The sequence below is a fragment of the Nicrophorus vespilloides genome, unplaced genomic scaffold (assembly GCF_001412225.1).
Source record: "Nicrophorus vespilloides isolate i.1.1-1 unplaced genomic scaffold, Nicve_v1.0, whole genome shotgun sequence".
In the NCBI taxonomy this organism is placed as follows: Eukaryota; Metazoa; Arthropoda; class Insecta; order Coleoptera; family Silphidae; genus Nicrophorus; species Nicrophorus vespilloides.
In genome coordinates, this window is record NW_017100058.1 from 92,837 (window position 1) to 106,924 (window position 14,088).

General features: G+C 33.5%; 2 protein-coding genes across 2 annotated transcripts in view; both read left to right on the plus strand.

Moving 5' to 3' along the window:
- The window catches only part of LOC108566774 (homeobox protein Hox-A4-like), a 45,341-nt gene extending 44,654 nt beyond the window's left edge, over positions 1-687 (plus strand). Inside the window, exon 3 of the mRNA XM_017926808.1 lies at positions 180-687. Within this exon, the coding sequence (XP_017782297.1) occupies positions 180-536 (357 nt within the window). The 3' untranslated portion in view covers positions 537-687. The remainder of the gene's footprint in view (positions 1-179) is intronic.
- Positions 688-7,620: 6,933 nt separating this feature from the next.
- On the plus strand, positions 7,621-8,361 carry LOC108566754. Its single transcript, XM_017926784.1, has 3 exons — positions 7,621-7,711; positions 7,773-7,903; positions 7,959-8,361. The coding sequence occupies exons 1-3, from the start codon at positions 7,677-7,679 to the stop codon at positions 8,204-8,206; spliced, it is 414 nt and encodes a 137-aa protein (XP_017782273.1). The 5' UTR covers positions 7,621-7,676; the 3' UTR covers positions 8,207-8,361.
- Positions 8,362-14,088: the final 5,727 nt, after the last annotated feature.

Consider the following 14,088-nt stretch of genomic DNA (forward strand, 5'->3'; position numbering starts at 1 on the left):
CAAATGTCGGGAATTTGATTGTCGGGATTTCGAAATAGACCGCTCTCAATTATGCTACTATAATCAGTGGGAATTACAATGCGAGCAGGCCTGAAGCGTGTGCATAAGTTGTACACATAGCCATAAGCAAAATGTATGTTATATCGATCAAATTTAGATCATGCGCTTTCTGGTTTCAGGTGAAGATTTGGTTCCAAAATCGGCGGACCAAGTGGAAGAAGATCGACAACATAACGAACGCGGAGGCGGCGGAGCACAAGAACCACTCGGGCAAGGACAAGGGCTCCTCCGACGAGATGAAGACGAAGGGTTTCCCCAAGCAGATGAACCAGAGCTCCAACTCGAGCATGGAGAGCGATTCCAAATGCTCGACGGACACGCCGATACCGGCGAAACCATTCAAGGTCGTCGAGCAAACGCAGCAGCCGCAACCGTCACCGTCGTCACCCGACGATCAGGCCCACTTCCAGAAGCAGCTGGAAGCGACGAGCGATGTCCTCCTGAATTTAACCTTCAACGTGAAAGACACATCTTAATTGAGATGCGCGGAGTCTCTGCGAGAACACGAGGAAATCTTAGTAAAACCTCGAGAAAATTGAATCCGCCTCCAACCACCCACAGTACCACCCACGTCAACACCCGTTACACAACCCAAACCAAAAAAAAAGATAAAATTTACAAAAAAAAGAAGAAGTAACAAATAAATAAATTAATTAAATAGATTTTAATGTTAAAACCGGTAAACTCTGCGGTTTAATTAATCGTGTACTCGTAACCGCAACGGTGCGCTTTTTTTTCCTGCATTGTCCATCCATTTCTCATTAGATCAAATCCCCCGATTTGATAATGAAAAGGTTTTAATGCTATCGATCGGCATGGCAATTACCGGAGCTTCCTTCCGATTGTGGATTACGAGGGATGCCGTTTTGTTCGATGTTTAATTATTGTGCTGTTTTCTTTTTTTCTTTTGTATTAATTTTTTTTTGTAGTTGTTGTTCGATGTACGCAAACATTCATGCAATTACTACCCTTCCGGTGGATTTATTTCGCATTCCGTCAGTTCAATTTTCTTGTGGATCGTATAGGAAGTATTGTTAGTGGTCGGTGTCTGCAGTTACTAAGTGTATCCTTTCATTTCATCATTTATAAAAACCCACCCTCGCCCTCCACCAAAAAAAAAACAAACAAATCAACAAACCAAAAATTATATATGTATAAAAAAGTATAAGAAAAAAAAATTATACGAGCGCCTTCTGATGTCAAACTTTTAGACTGAAATCACGTTGATATTTGTTTATAACTAAGTGTAGGTACCTTTACCTGATCCAAAAAGTCCCATCCCCTCGAGAAGAACAAAACATATATTTGTACATATAAGTCTCTATAAATCGAGTTTAGGATTATGTTTCGGACCATGAGCCAGAGTATACGAGCAAAAAAAGAAATTATTGAGAGAAGAAAAGTTATGGAAAATCAAAAGAAAAAAAGATGAGAAATAAATTTTGAGATAGTTGCGTTTTTCTTTCGAGGAAGAAAACCATATTTTATTATATATGTATAAAAGAAAATCCAGAAGAAAGCTGAAAAAAAAATTATTAAGATGAATATTATGAGAGTACAACAATTCTTAGTCTGCACACGATGTTAGGCGAGGATATTTTTAATAAAAAAAAATGAAGCGAAAATTAAAGATCGGTATGAAGAATTTATCCCAAAAATAATTTAAGAAAAAAATATTACAAATATATATATCTATATATATAAAAGAAGAATGAAATAAAATACAAATGTGGAGTTAATAGGTATACATATACACACACCAGTTTTTTGTATTGCGTTCTTTCAATGTCACTAGATACTTAAAAAATGAATACATTTATATATGAGAGATGCGTCTGTATGAGGATCTTGTATATATATATATATATAAATATGTGTATATGTAATCTTTTGATGAAATAAAAATTTCGATATGATTTCCATCACACTGACACATCCCACGCCATCTGTTGAGCAATCGCCCAAGCCCATCCGAAACATGTATATATTTATTCAAATTATAATTATACAGATTTACCACAATTTTAAGATTTTCTAAATGTTATTACCAAATATGTAATAAATAAAACTAATGAAAATGTACTTGTCTTTTTAATTATTATTATTTCCTTCCATTTCAAATAATCAAATTTTTATTTTCTAGTTATAATTTAAATATGTAACTTCGTAATCATATTAATTTGAAACTTATTTGTTTTCTTAATAAATTACATTCGCTCATCATATTTTTTTTTATTAAACAAAAATACTAATTTCAAATAATCAAATTTGAAAAATCACTTACTATAGTTAGCATATTTATTTCTATTTTTGGTACAATTTTAATAAAACATCGTTTTACACGATACTTTCTTTATACGTTTTAATGCTTTACACGGTACTTTTTGGAAAACCATTTAATTTTATTCCTTTTTGTGCATAACATATTAGTTTTCTCAGTTCAGTAATTGGTGAACAAGCGGCGAATATATCCGCCCGTATATTTATACAGAATAGTATGCAACATTGTATGCTAGTTTTTTTCAAACTGTGTGTTTGATTAAGCTTTGGCGTTAGTAATAAGGAGTAAAAATTCATAAAAAAAAGCCTGAAAATAAGAAAAATTCAATATAAATTATTAATAATAATAATAATATTTTTTTTCTTGGTATCTCAGCTAATCCAATTCAATGAATTCAACTGAGGCAAATAAAAATTGTTGCACAGTACACGTTTTTCGTAAATTCCTTGTTTTTCATTTGTGTGCTTCTGTTGTCATTGTTTATTTGTTGTTTGCTATCAAAAATAAATGCATAGTTTTTGTTTATAATATGATAATATGATTAATGGTCAGGAAAAACTAACGTGTAAACAATTCTGCGCGAAATGTTCGTTAAAGAAACAATGCTTATCTTAAGTAAACGGAAATCTCATCCTCTCGAGATTTATTTATTGTATAAACAAAACAATCGCAGTATTTGTATTAATAAATATTTATTTATTTTTGTTTAGGTAATGTAATTCGCTCTAATGGATTCCGATCTAAGATCATTCACAGCATCGCTGTTAAACTCATAACATAAGTAGTTCCGATTTGATAGAATCAACTGTTACTACCCAAATTATCGCATTAGTAAGTTTGCCTATATAAAATTAACTTTCAGCATCTTTTGTATTAAATATGTTCATTGTTTTAGGTTCAACTACATTTTTCTTTTAAATTAAATAACAATTTGTTTGCCTAGAATATGAGTGGAAATAAAAATAATAATACTGCCCGTACGTATTTCAATTGAATGACTTCAAAATATTAACGTGTATTTTATTATTGATACAGCTGAGAGCAGATCTTACAATCAATTAATGTGGAGTGATGAGAGTAGTACATACTACAATATGTTCAGAGCTATACAGGACTGTCTTCATCCAAGTCCTATTGTGGTCGCACCACAGGAACCTATCAAGAAAAATACCAAAACATGTTGGACGAAAGGTACAGATCTTGCTGTACAGCTTCTCCGCACTCCAACAGTGCAACATGAAGAAATTAAGCAAAGGTGTTCTTTGACGCTGAATTTAGCATCGTTGCATGCCAAACTTGAAACAAAGGCACAGAAGAAAGGTACACATTTGAATTTGAAAGCTGTTGTATACTACTAACTATTGTTTTTTTTTGTCAAAATTTTAAGGTCCTGATGTAATCGATAATTCTGAAGCCTCAGATGCAAAAGTGAAACCAGGCATTTCCTACAGTTCGGTTCTTCGTAAAAGTTAATAAATTTTATATATTTTTTATAGAATGTTATAGTTTACTAACAAATTGCAATTGTACTGTATTTATTACAGTCAGTTCTCGATTTACGCGATTTCAACTAACGCGATTTTAATTGTTTCTCAGTTATTAGTAGTGCCCTTGCTCGTACCCCAATTCCTCTTTCTTAAACTAACACATATTTTTTGCAAAAATAAAAAAATTTCTTAACCAATTATTTACGTAAGTCAAGGAATTACTGTATTAGTGTTCAATGTAATACGATACTTTAATAAATTTTAATATAAATTGTAAGCAATGACTGATAATTTTTTGAAAAATATACAACTACTATGAATCATAAAAATGCATTTAATTCAAATTAATGTGCACACAAATATCGAGAGATAAACATATCAGAATATCAGCAAAGTATTTAAATAAACAAATGATTCTTATATCCCTACCACCTGTAACCAAGATTACTCATATCAATAAGAGATTAACGTTGTTAAATCTGCAGTCATTCTTTCCTCAAACGTTGAGAAGTAAGCGTTAGAAGACGCCAGAGTTAATTATAAGATTATCTCCAAGAATATTTAATCCTTCATACTTAGGTAAGTGGATTTACATAACTATAACAAACATAAGATTTTTATAAAGTTGTTTTAGGTGAGAAGTTTAAATTCCTATAACGAAATGAATAATAAACCGGGATATATCTTCCGTATGTATTTATAGTTCAAAGCTTTTATCTACAATACAGCAAAGTATATTTTAGGTACTTGTTTCGGTAGCGTAAATTATCTGGAAGGTCCAACTTTTGATGAGATGCTATGGTCCAACGAACATAATAACTATAGTTTATTTGTACACGGTATCCAAGAATGCTTGTATCCCAATAAAGTATTATTACAAACACCACTTACACAAAATGAGTCTACAACAATCCGTTTCGAAGATCTTAACATCCAGGAAGAACATTTAAAAATTAAACAAAATTTAAATGGTTGGGAAAAACCTAAAGCTTCAGTTTCATTCGACATGGATGCATTATGCAATAAATTGGATCAAAGCGTTATATCCGAAACATCAGGTTCGTAAACAATTCAATTGTATTACTATAGTCGATTTGGCTTAATCGGGACACATTTATTCGAAGTTCGGCAAAAATTACAAGATTAGTATTAATTAAACATTGTCCCGGAGTAAATTTGTGTTATTTCCTTAGTTTTCCTTCCGTTCTTTAGGATTTGTCTCGATTAACCTGTGTCCCAATTTAGCGGAATCGCCTGTGTTATAAAACTATAAAATTTTAATTTTGTTTATTTAAAGAGTACGTGAAAAACCAGTTCGTTTATAAAAATGCTTTAATCCAATCTGGAAATAGTAACTGCAATGGAATGGTGGAAAAACAAAATTTAGATGGAAGAGGAAAACCTAAAGCTTCAGGTGAATTGTCAGGTTTGTACTATTAATTGAATTTTGTCTTCTACTTTACAAACAAGTTAAATTTTAACTATAAAATTATACTTTTAATATTTATAGAATCTCAGCCAGCTAAATCTAAAAATACAATTCAAAGAGAAAAAGTTAATCAACGCAAAAATGAAAAATTTTTGAAGAAAAAATGCGTTGAAGGTACATCAGCTACAGTAAAACTAGTGAGGGAAATGTCGAATGGAAAGGGAAAACCGAAAGCTTTTGTGCAACTCGAGATGGGTGCATTATTTAACCAACTCGAACAAGCGGAAACTTCAGGTTTGTACTTTTGAAATAATCAATTGTATTTTCACTGACTTAACTAACATTTACATAATCTAAACTATACTTTTATTATTTAAAGAAGCACAGGCAACTCCAGTTGCAATACGACCAAAAAAAGTCAAAAAACAACGTAAAGCGAATAAATCAAGGAAAAATTACACCAGATTTGCAGCCGCCAAGAAAGTAAAAACATGTTTCAATAACAATGAATCTGAGGAAAACACCATAAAAAAAATGACCACAAATGTTCTGAATACAATATATGTTGGAGGAAGTAAATATTTGTTTTTTGTTGTCATTACTAAAATAAATTGTTAATTTTTTATATGTTTTAGGAAAGAAGTATATATGCCATGATTGTAATACGAAACGGAAGGAGATCGCAAGAATCAACGGCGTACCATGAATCAATTTATATATTTAGTTAAAATTTTATCAATAAAAATAATTGATCCATTCATTTATGTAATTGTGCTATTATTTAATTAACATTTATAACCAAATAGTTTATATTATAAAAACAATTTATAAAAAAAAATATAATGTTGATAGGAATTTGGAACTTGTTATAAGCTCATGAAGATGATCTTGAATGTTAGTATGAATTATAAAAATCATAAGTACTAAAATGAATATAACTGGAATATTATACTTATAACAGAGCAGTGATTTCTTATGTAGAGGTGCGCTCAAGTCACTACTTTTATTACTTGAAGATTTAACTCATCAAGCCTGTGCAGATTGTGTTGTACATGTGAATAATGGGAAATGAAGAGGCGGATGCTATCGCCAATGAGGGACACTCGATTGTTCAACCTCTTCCAATCAGGATTCCCCATACAGACTTCCTTAAGGATTATAAACAAGAGGCGCAGAAGAAATAGCAACGTAAATTTGACACCGGCCGTACTATAAAGGGAAAGTATTATTATGCATATAATAAAAAAACACGTGTCAACCCTCACACACTAGAACCCATGCGACCAGAACTCTTTTGGATTCATTAACTTCAATGAATGTTGAGTTGCCTACATCAATAGACGTCCTACTGGTATAGAACCGCCCAAATGTATATAAAGCAATAGCTACTAGATTCATATCCGTCACGCACAGCTCCCTTTAGATTTAACTTCAATGTGGAACTGAAATGGCCCTTCTGAGATATCCCTTGTTTTCCCAAAATAATCGCAGAGTACGGGATAAATTCTCTGGTCCAGGCACCAGTCTCAGAGCTGCTCCACCTTCTCTGCCAAGTTTCGGCCGAATCTCGAAAGATTAGCAAATTGTAGTACAGAGACAGCAGGTCGAGATCTTCCAGTCTTCTGACTGGACTTGCAGAAGTATCAGTTTGCATAATTTTCAATAGTGCCGACCATAAAATTGTGACTGGTCGATAGGCGTCGAAAGGACGAAGCTATGTTCAGCTCCGCCCACCACTATAGGTGGAGACAAGGCCGTCTTTTGGATTGTGATGCATTGTTTATATGATGGCGCGTACACTTGCTAAATGTTTATATAATATTCAAAACTTTTCATTTAGTTTTAAACTATGAACTTGTCCAGTTCCCAAACTATAATATTTATATTAATCAATCCACAATTTTGTATAATTTGTTGTTCTTGACAAAATCTTCTAGAATACAAACTAGTTGTAACCAAGTAAATGCAGTCAATTTTTCAATATATTTATTTTAAGTTAATTAAGTATTGGTATCTTTTTTCTATGCATAATTATTTGGAAAACATTTATCAAAAAATGCTTTATAAAATTAACAGTAATTAAAATATTTCTTAAAAAATTTGCAATTGAATGTATATTTACTTTAGTATGGAAATCGTAAACCTAGACTTACAAAAACTAATTTGATTTGTAAAGATATACAAACATTTCAGACTACATCTGGAATATAAAAGGAGATGCTCGTTTTCTAAACTAAATTACTATGTTTTTCGAATATGGTATAGTTTGTTAATTTCAATAGAGGTGGAGCTTCAATGCATCTGTAGATTATTTTTTTTTTAATTTTGAGCAGCAATAAAGATAATTCGACATTGTCAAATGTGTACAGATCCAGTGCGGTACGACTCCTAAGAAACGTATTCATTTTAACAATCTACAATGGCGGACGAACCACAAGTAGTTGTACTGAATTGGTAAATAAATAACACATGATCTGTAGTGATATTGTAAATTTTTAAGTTTAATACTTTTCAGGATCTTTAATTTAACAAATTTTCTAAAATTCTATAATAACCACACATTTACAAGCTCTCAGATAAGTGAAGAACTACTCCTGCGCAGCACCAGAACCCCAGTCGATAATCAATTCTTTACCGTTAAAAAATGTAAGATCCTCTATTGCTGCAAATACATATTAATATTGGTATGATTTCATTGCAGATCATCCTAACATTTATTTCAAATGTACGCTGTGCGGCGAGACCAGTTTTTATTTTGAACAGATCCATAAACACTTGATTAGTAAATGTCACTTAGTCGATATAAACATTGCCTGTCCGTACTGTTGTTCAAGATTCAGCTGCACCGATGAACTGGTAGAACATATACTTCATCATCTTAAAAATGACGAAGGCTTGATCCGCTTAATGAACGATAAAACTGTTACACTTATTGATAAGTATCTCTAGTAAATTGCTGCTTGGATCCTCGCAATAACTAATATTTTTAAACTGTATTTTATTCAACATTTTGTGCTTTTACTGTGACTGAAATTGTTTTTTGTAATTGTTCTATTTCAAACAAAAAAATGTTTTAATAAAGAGAAAAATACAAGCAATGAAAACACACGAATTAATATGTTATTTAGTAAAACATAGTTCTTTCAATTTGAATGAATGAATGAAGATACAAAGGACTGTATTAACAATATTAATCAGCAACTTAACCTAATTTTATCTTAACCAATGTGATGTTATTAGTGTCTAATTAGCTCGGAAAATGTCAACGTTTATATTTGTTTACCAAAATTTATTAAGAGAGCAAAGGTATCTCTATAGACCACCCAACACACTGCGGTAGCTTAGTCATCGAATTCTTAGTACATAAGCACCTCTTCTCACACCATAAGTACAGTATTTAAATTTTTAAATACAACAAACGTTAGGTAATTTTCTAGTAATTAAAAAAAAAACGTTAAAACTCGTCGGATCTCAGCGAAACAACGATTAAAAAAAAGTCTATAGTAATCGATGATATAATTATCTTAAGGGGTGGTTGAGGAATTCACGAAAAACTGTAGACACTGAAAATAAAACGCATTTCTCTGCTCATAGCAGGCGACTCGATGAAAACACGAAGATGTAGGTAGGCTCGTTGGAAAGGTGAGACATTCTGCTTTCATACGAGTTATCGATGATGTAATTATCTTAAAAAATTCACGAAAAAAACTGAAACAATAACGTCGATTCTCTGGTACGTATAGAATGTTAAGTAACTTTTGTTACATAAAAAGATGCGCAACTATTACCTGCATCTGATTATGCAATAAAATCATAAAATAGTTTATTAGTTTTCGAGTTATTGACGAAAAACGTTTTTTTTTTCTATCCATCAACGATTTCAAAACGAAATTCATTTATTTTTCAATTTCTGCAGCTCATAACAGGCGACTCGACGACAGCACGAAGATACCAATAGTTTCATTGAAAAGATGAGTTATTCAGCTTTAAACTGTGTCGATGATGCAATTATCTCGCAAATTGAATTGAAAATTAAATTAAAATGCTTAATTTTGATAACTTATAGTAGATGTACTGACCAAACCACAATGCCGGTAGGTAGCTCATTGCAAAGGTTGGATTTTAATTTGCGTATTGGATTGTTTAATTATCACGAGTAGTAATCGATTAGTTTAAGAAAACGTGAAGGTATTGCAGCTAATTGAAAAAAATAGTTATATTCATATATATTTGAAATGTACTGTGGTAAAAATTAATTATTTTGCTTTCGTTTGATAAAATAGTTTTGGTCAATTGATAAGAAAGTTATTAAGCTTTAATGAATTGGCGGTTTTTGCGAATCAAAACCTCCTTTGAATCTCGAAAATGCCATAAAATTGGGATTTCTATCAGGAGACTAGGAGTGCGAGGAGGTTTCTGAGCTTCTGGCATCGGTCATTCCTGATTGGTTGAAATTTGAATTTTTGAATCTTATGTTTGTGTGAGTGACGGAACTGTTAAATTTAAAGTTATTTATTGGATTTCCTCTTTATTCTACATTGTTCTTAATGCAAGCTTAATGAACAACATGCTCCATTGCTTCCTTTTTCTATTTCTTTGGATAGAAAACCTTTCTCTGAACTTCATATTTCACTTTAGACAAGTACTAGTGCAACATGTTAACAACCATCGATCACTAAAGTTCTTTGGCTTCAGAAACATACAACAGAAAGAACGTTGTCGTCATGTAGCAGTGGGTTTTCCGTTGGGTTTCCTATTGAAGGGCCTGATCTTCTTCCACACGTTCGTAGCTGGAGTCTCCCTCCCAATCGCCTCGTACTGATCAATGACAACCGCCAACTCCTGTCTGTTCCTGTTAGCCCTAGCGTGACCCCAGTACGGGTGATGCGCGTTAAAGTCTCCTATTAACAGAAAGGACCCCTCCAAGTCCTCCAGTAACAGAAACCACAAGTCTCTCTCCATAATTACATTCGGCGGAATATATAGGGTGATTATCTTTAACTCACCTATGACTGTGTGCACGAACTACGCGTTTGGGGGTGCAGAAAAGTTGGAATGCTGCATCTGACCATTAGGTTTTTCCTGACCAGGACGGAAACCCCTCCCTTGCCGTCCGGACGCAATTCATGACAAAAATTGAATCCTGGAATGGACATAGAAAAACCTGGAGACATCCATCCAGGTTTCCCCTATGGATAAAATGTCTAATGTCTTTTTTAAAAGGTCTTGGGGGTAGACCTAGCATTCCAGCTAAGAATCCTCACTCTCCAAACTTGTCTCTCCATTATCTCTGTTGTTATTGGTGGTTGCTGCTGCTTGCATGATGGCTGCGAGTTGTTTTATGGCCCTTCCCAGGCGCGAGTTCTGTCTGTATCCTTTCGTCTTAATATCTGTAATTAATTTGAATATTATTAAGGCGAGATATTCATCCTCAGTGTCTTCTTCCGACGGCGTTTGTTTATATGCCAGCACCTTTGGACTGGCCTCCTTCCTGGTTCGTTCTTTGTATTTTGGTCGGTTCTGCGGACTCGAAACACTTCCCATTATTTTCCTCTTTGGAGCCTCCGGCTCATAGGAGTGATCCCGAGCAATGCTTCTTGCTGAGGAAACAGAAAACGTGGTAGAAGCTGGGGGAGATCGGGTTCGAGCAACTTAAGCTAACGACTTCTTATTAGAAGCCGGACGTTCGCTGGGTAACGAGTTTTGTCTATTAATTATGTTGCGACAATTTGTCAACCTCGAAGAACGAGCATTGATAATTCTCCATATTCGACTTTATAGCTTTCTGACGAAGGTATTCCGGGCATGCTCTATCTGCCAATCTCTTGTTCTGCTCGTTGGCTAGGTGGTTGCCTTCACACTGAAACAACCCGGAGCGTCTCTGTCAGGGCATATATCGATAGGGTGATCCTTTGCGCAAGCTGGGCATCTTATGCAAGGGCTTTTGCATATCGCTTTGGTGTGGCCGTACCATAAACATCCGAAGCATTGGATGACCCTGGGTACGTACACCTCTGCCGGTCTGCTGTTATAATACATATAAACTGACTTAGGCATTCTCTTTCCGCAGAACGTAATAATAACGGAATTAGTGGGAACATACGAGAAGCCGCCGTCCTCGTTCGTCGCCTTCCTATTGATCTTTACAATTTTGGCAATTTTAATACCATCCGCACATCTCATCTCTTCCAATATTTCCTTCTCAGAAAAGTTTCTCTTGATATTCCTTATAATCCCCCTACAGCTGATCAGGTGGGATGGAATGTAAGCGATTCAACGATTCCTGTAGCAGGAAAGACGACCTGAGGAATAATGCATTGGCGCTGTCTCCGGAGTTAAAAGTAATAGCTGTCAACTTTGGTTACGTTACTTATCCGTTTGGCTTTCAATTTGATCGAGGCTCTACGTTAACTGTAAACGGACGATCGTCCTTGTTCGAAAAAATATCGTATCACAAACAGGGTATTTTTATAAAATCGGAGGGCGATTCGGCACTGTTTTGCCTTGCTTATCTTTTTAAGTTTCCCCCCCTAACGCTTGGGACATATTGTCGACCAGCTCCTTATCAATTTTTAGCAAATTCAAAGCATCAGTGCTTTTTTTTCCCTTTAAAACGTTGTCAATGAAGTTGACAAGATCGACGAAGTCGGCGACAGGGGGAGTCTCTTTTGAGGTCCCCCTGCGGAGGCTGAACGATCTTACACCTTTTACCTCAAACGGATTGGGGAAGGATTAACACACAAGGATGTATCTCTCCTACCTTTTAATTAGCTGTCCGTCCTCTGGGAAATTGTACACTCGGATGTTCGAGACGAACTACACACAAGAAATTTTCGAAAATGTTTTCCAAACTGTGAAATTCCAAAGTTTGATAATTAATTGTGACCAATCTATCGTAGCTACACGCCTGTATTGATACACATTTTAATCTCTGTATATTTAAGATCAACATTAATGTCCAAATTTCTTCTGAGAGTTGGTGTATACGAAAATACAAGCCATTTTCAAAGACGTTATTTTCCAAAGTTTATTGAATTGAATTATGAAGACACCATTGCAGCTACAAACTAATATTTACGCTACTTTTAATCAGTGTATATTCAAGATCAACATGCATTTATAACATTCTTCTGGGAGCTCCAGTTCACTAAAATACATATCATTATCCAAGTCGTTGTTTTCCTATTTGTTTTTCTAATAGGAGACATACACTGTGTATGTTTGGTTGCAGACTGTTTCCTGAATATTCCGAAAGATGTCTCTGCTTCTGTAAATTAAATCGCATAAAACTCGAAAAGTAATAAGCATTTAAATTATTATATTGAAGTAATAACATAAGATTCATTTAAGCACTGATATATTTGTTTATTAAAATTAGAACGTTTTTAAGGAAGTGGATTTTGTGCAAATGAGTATAAATACAGTCTTGTAGCATAGCATAGCTTGGTCACAATTAATTATCAAACTTTGGAATTAGACATTTTGGAGAACATTTTCAAAAATAGCCTGTATTTTCGTAAGCACTTGCATCCAGAAAAATGTTGAATATGAATGTTGATCTAAAATATATAGAGTTTAAAATAAATGAAAATATAGATTGATAGTTATATAAAATACTTTTAGTCTCTTTCTGGGAATTTGATGAAATAACCTTTTTTGTTTTTCTAGTATTTTCAATGCATCTAGAATTCAGAAATGTTTTTCAATCTCTAAGGATCATAGTTGTTAGCCATCTTCTTAATAAAGTAATATTTTTGGTCACTTTCAGCAGTTAAGGTTTCCACTATTTGCAAATTGCTATTAAACAATGATTTCCACTTTCTGGAGAACTTAAGGTCGTCAACTATACATTAAGGCATGTTGCTATCAGCTCCACCTAAAATAATAACAACTGTACCAATGATTGTAGACAAGTTGACTATTTACCTTTTGACTATTATCAATTAATGCATATTCTTATATGAAGACATTGATACAGTATATTTCTTGTAAAAAGATTTCAAGAATTGTCCCTACTTAGCTGCAGTTTCTGTTGTATGTTTTCTGAAGACAAAGAACTTTAGTGATCAATGATTGTTGACATGTTCCACTAGTACTTGCCCAAAGTGAAATGTGAAGTTCTTGGAAGGAAATAGAAGGAAGCAATGGAGTCTGTTGTTCATTAAGTTTGCATTCAGATCAATGTAGAATAAACAGAAAATCCAATAAAGACCTTTAAATTCTTCTTCTTGGAGGTTTCTCCACTCCCTTCAAAGTTTATTATCAAAGACGAAAACCTACTTTTTAATCAAAGTTTATATATGTATGTTTGGTTGCTTACACTTTAGGCGCAAAATGAATTTGACCTTAATATTCCATTTTTTGTGTTGGCTGGCGCCATCTGTTAGCAATATTTCAAAGGTTTAGGCATTTTAGTGCTGCACAAAATCCACTTCCTTAAAAACGTTCTAATTTTAATAAACAAACATATCAGAATAGTGCTTAAATGAATCTTATGTTATTACTTTAATATAATAATTTAAATGCTTATTACTTTTCGAGTTTCATGCGATTTAATTTATAGAAGCAGCATTTTTCGGATTATTCAGGAAACAATCTGCAACCAAACATACATATAAACTTTGATGAACAAAGTCTTTGATAATCGTAAATTATTCGCAAATTTTCGTAAATACAGGCTATTCCCAGAAGAATGTTATATATGAATGTTGATCTTGAATATACGCAGATTTAAATTAGCGTAAATATTAGTTTGTAGCTGCAATGGTGTCTTCATAATTGTTCAATAAACTTTGGTATTTCATGAATGAGTTTGAAAAATAACGTCATCG

Bases quoted from the DNA above. Each gene is read 5' to 3' on its own strand.
- LOC108566754 (XM_017926784.1), top strand. From the start codon at position 7,677: ATGGCGGACGAACCACAAGTAGTTGTACTGAATTG. The intron at 7,712-7,772 runs GTAAATAAATAA...AATACTTTTCAG, and splicing joins CAAGTAGTTGTACTGAATTG to GATCTTTAATTTAACAAATT. The intron at 7,904-7,958 runs GTAAGATCCTCT...ATTTCATTGCAG, and splicing joins ATTCTTTACCGTTAAAAAAT to ATCATCCTAACATTTATTTC.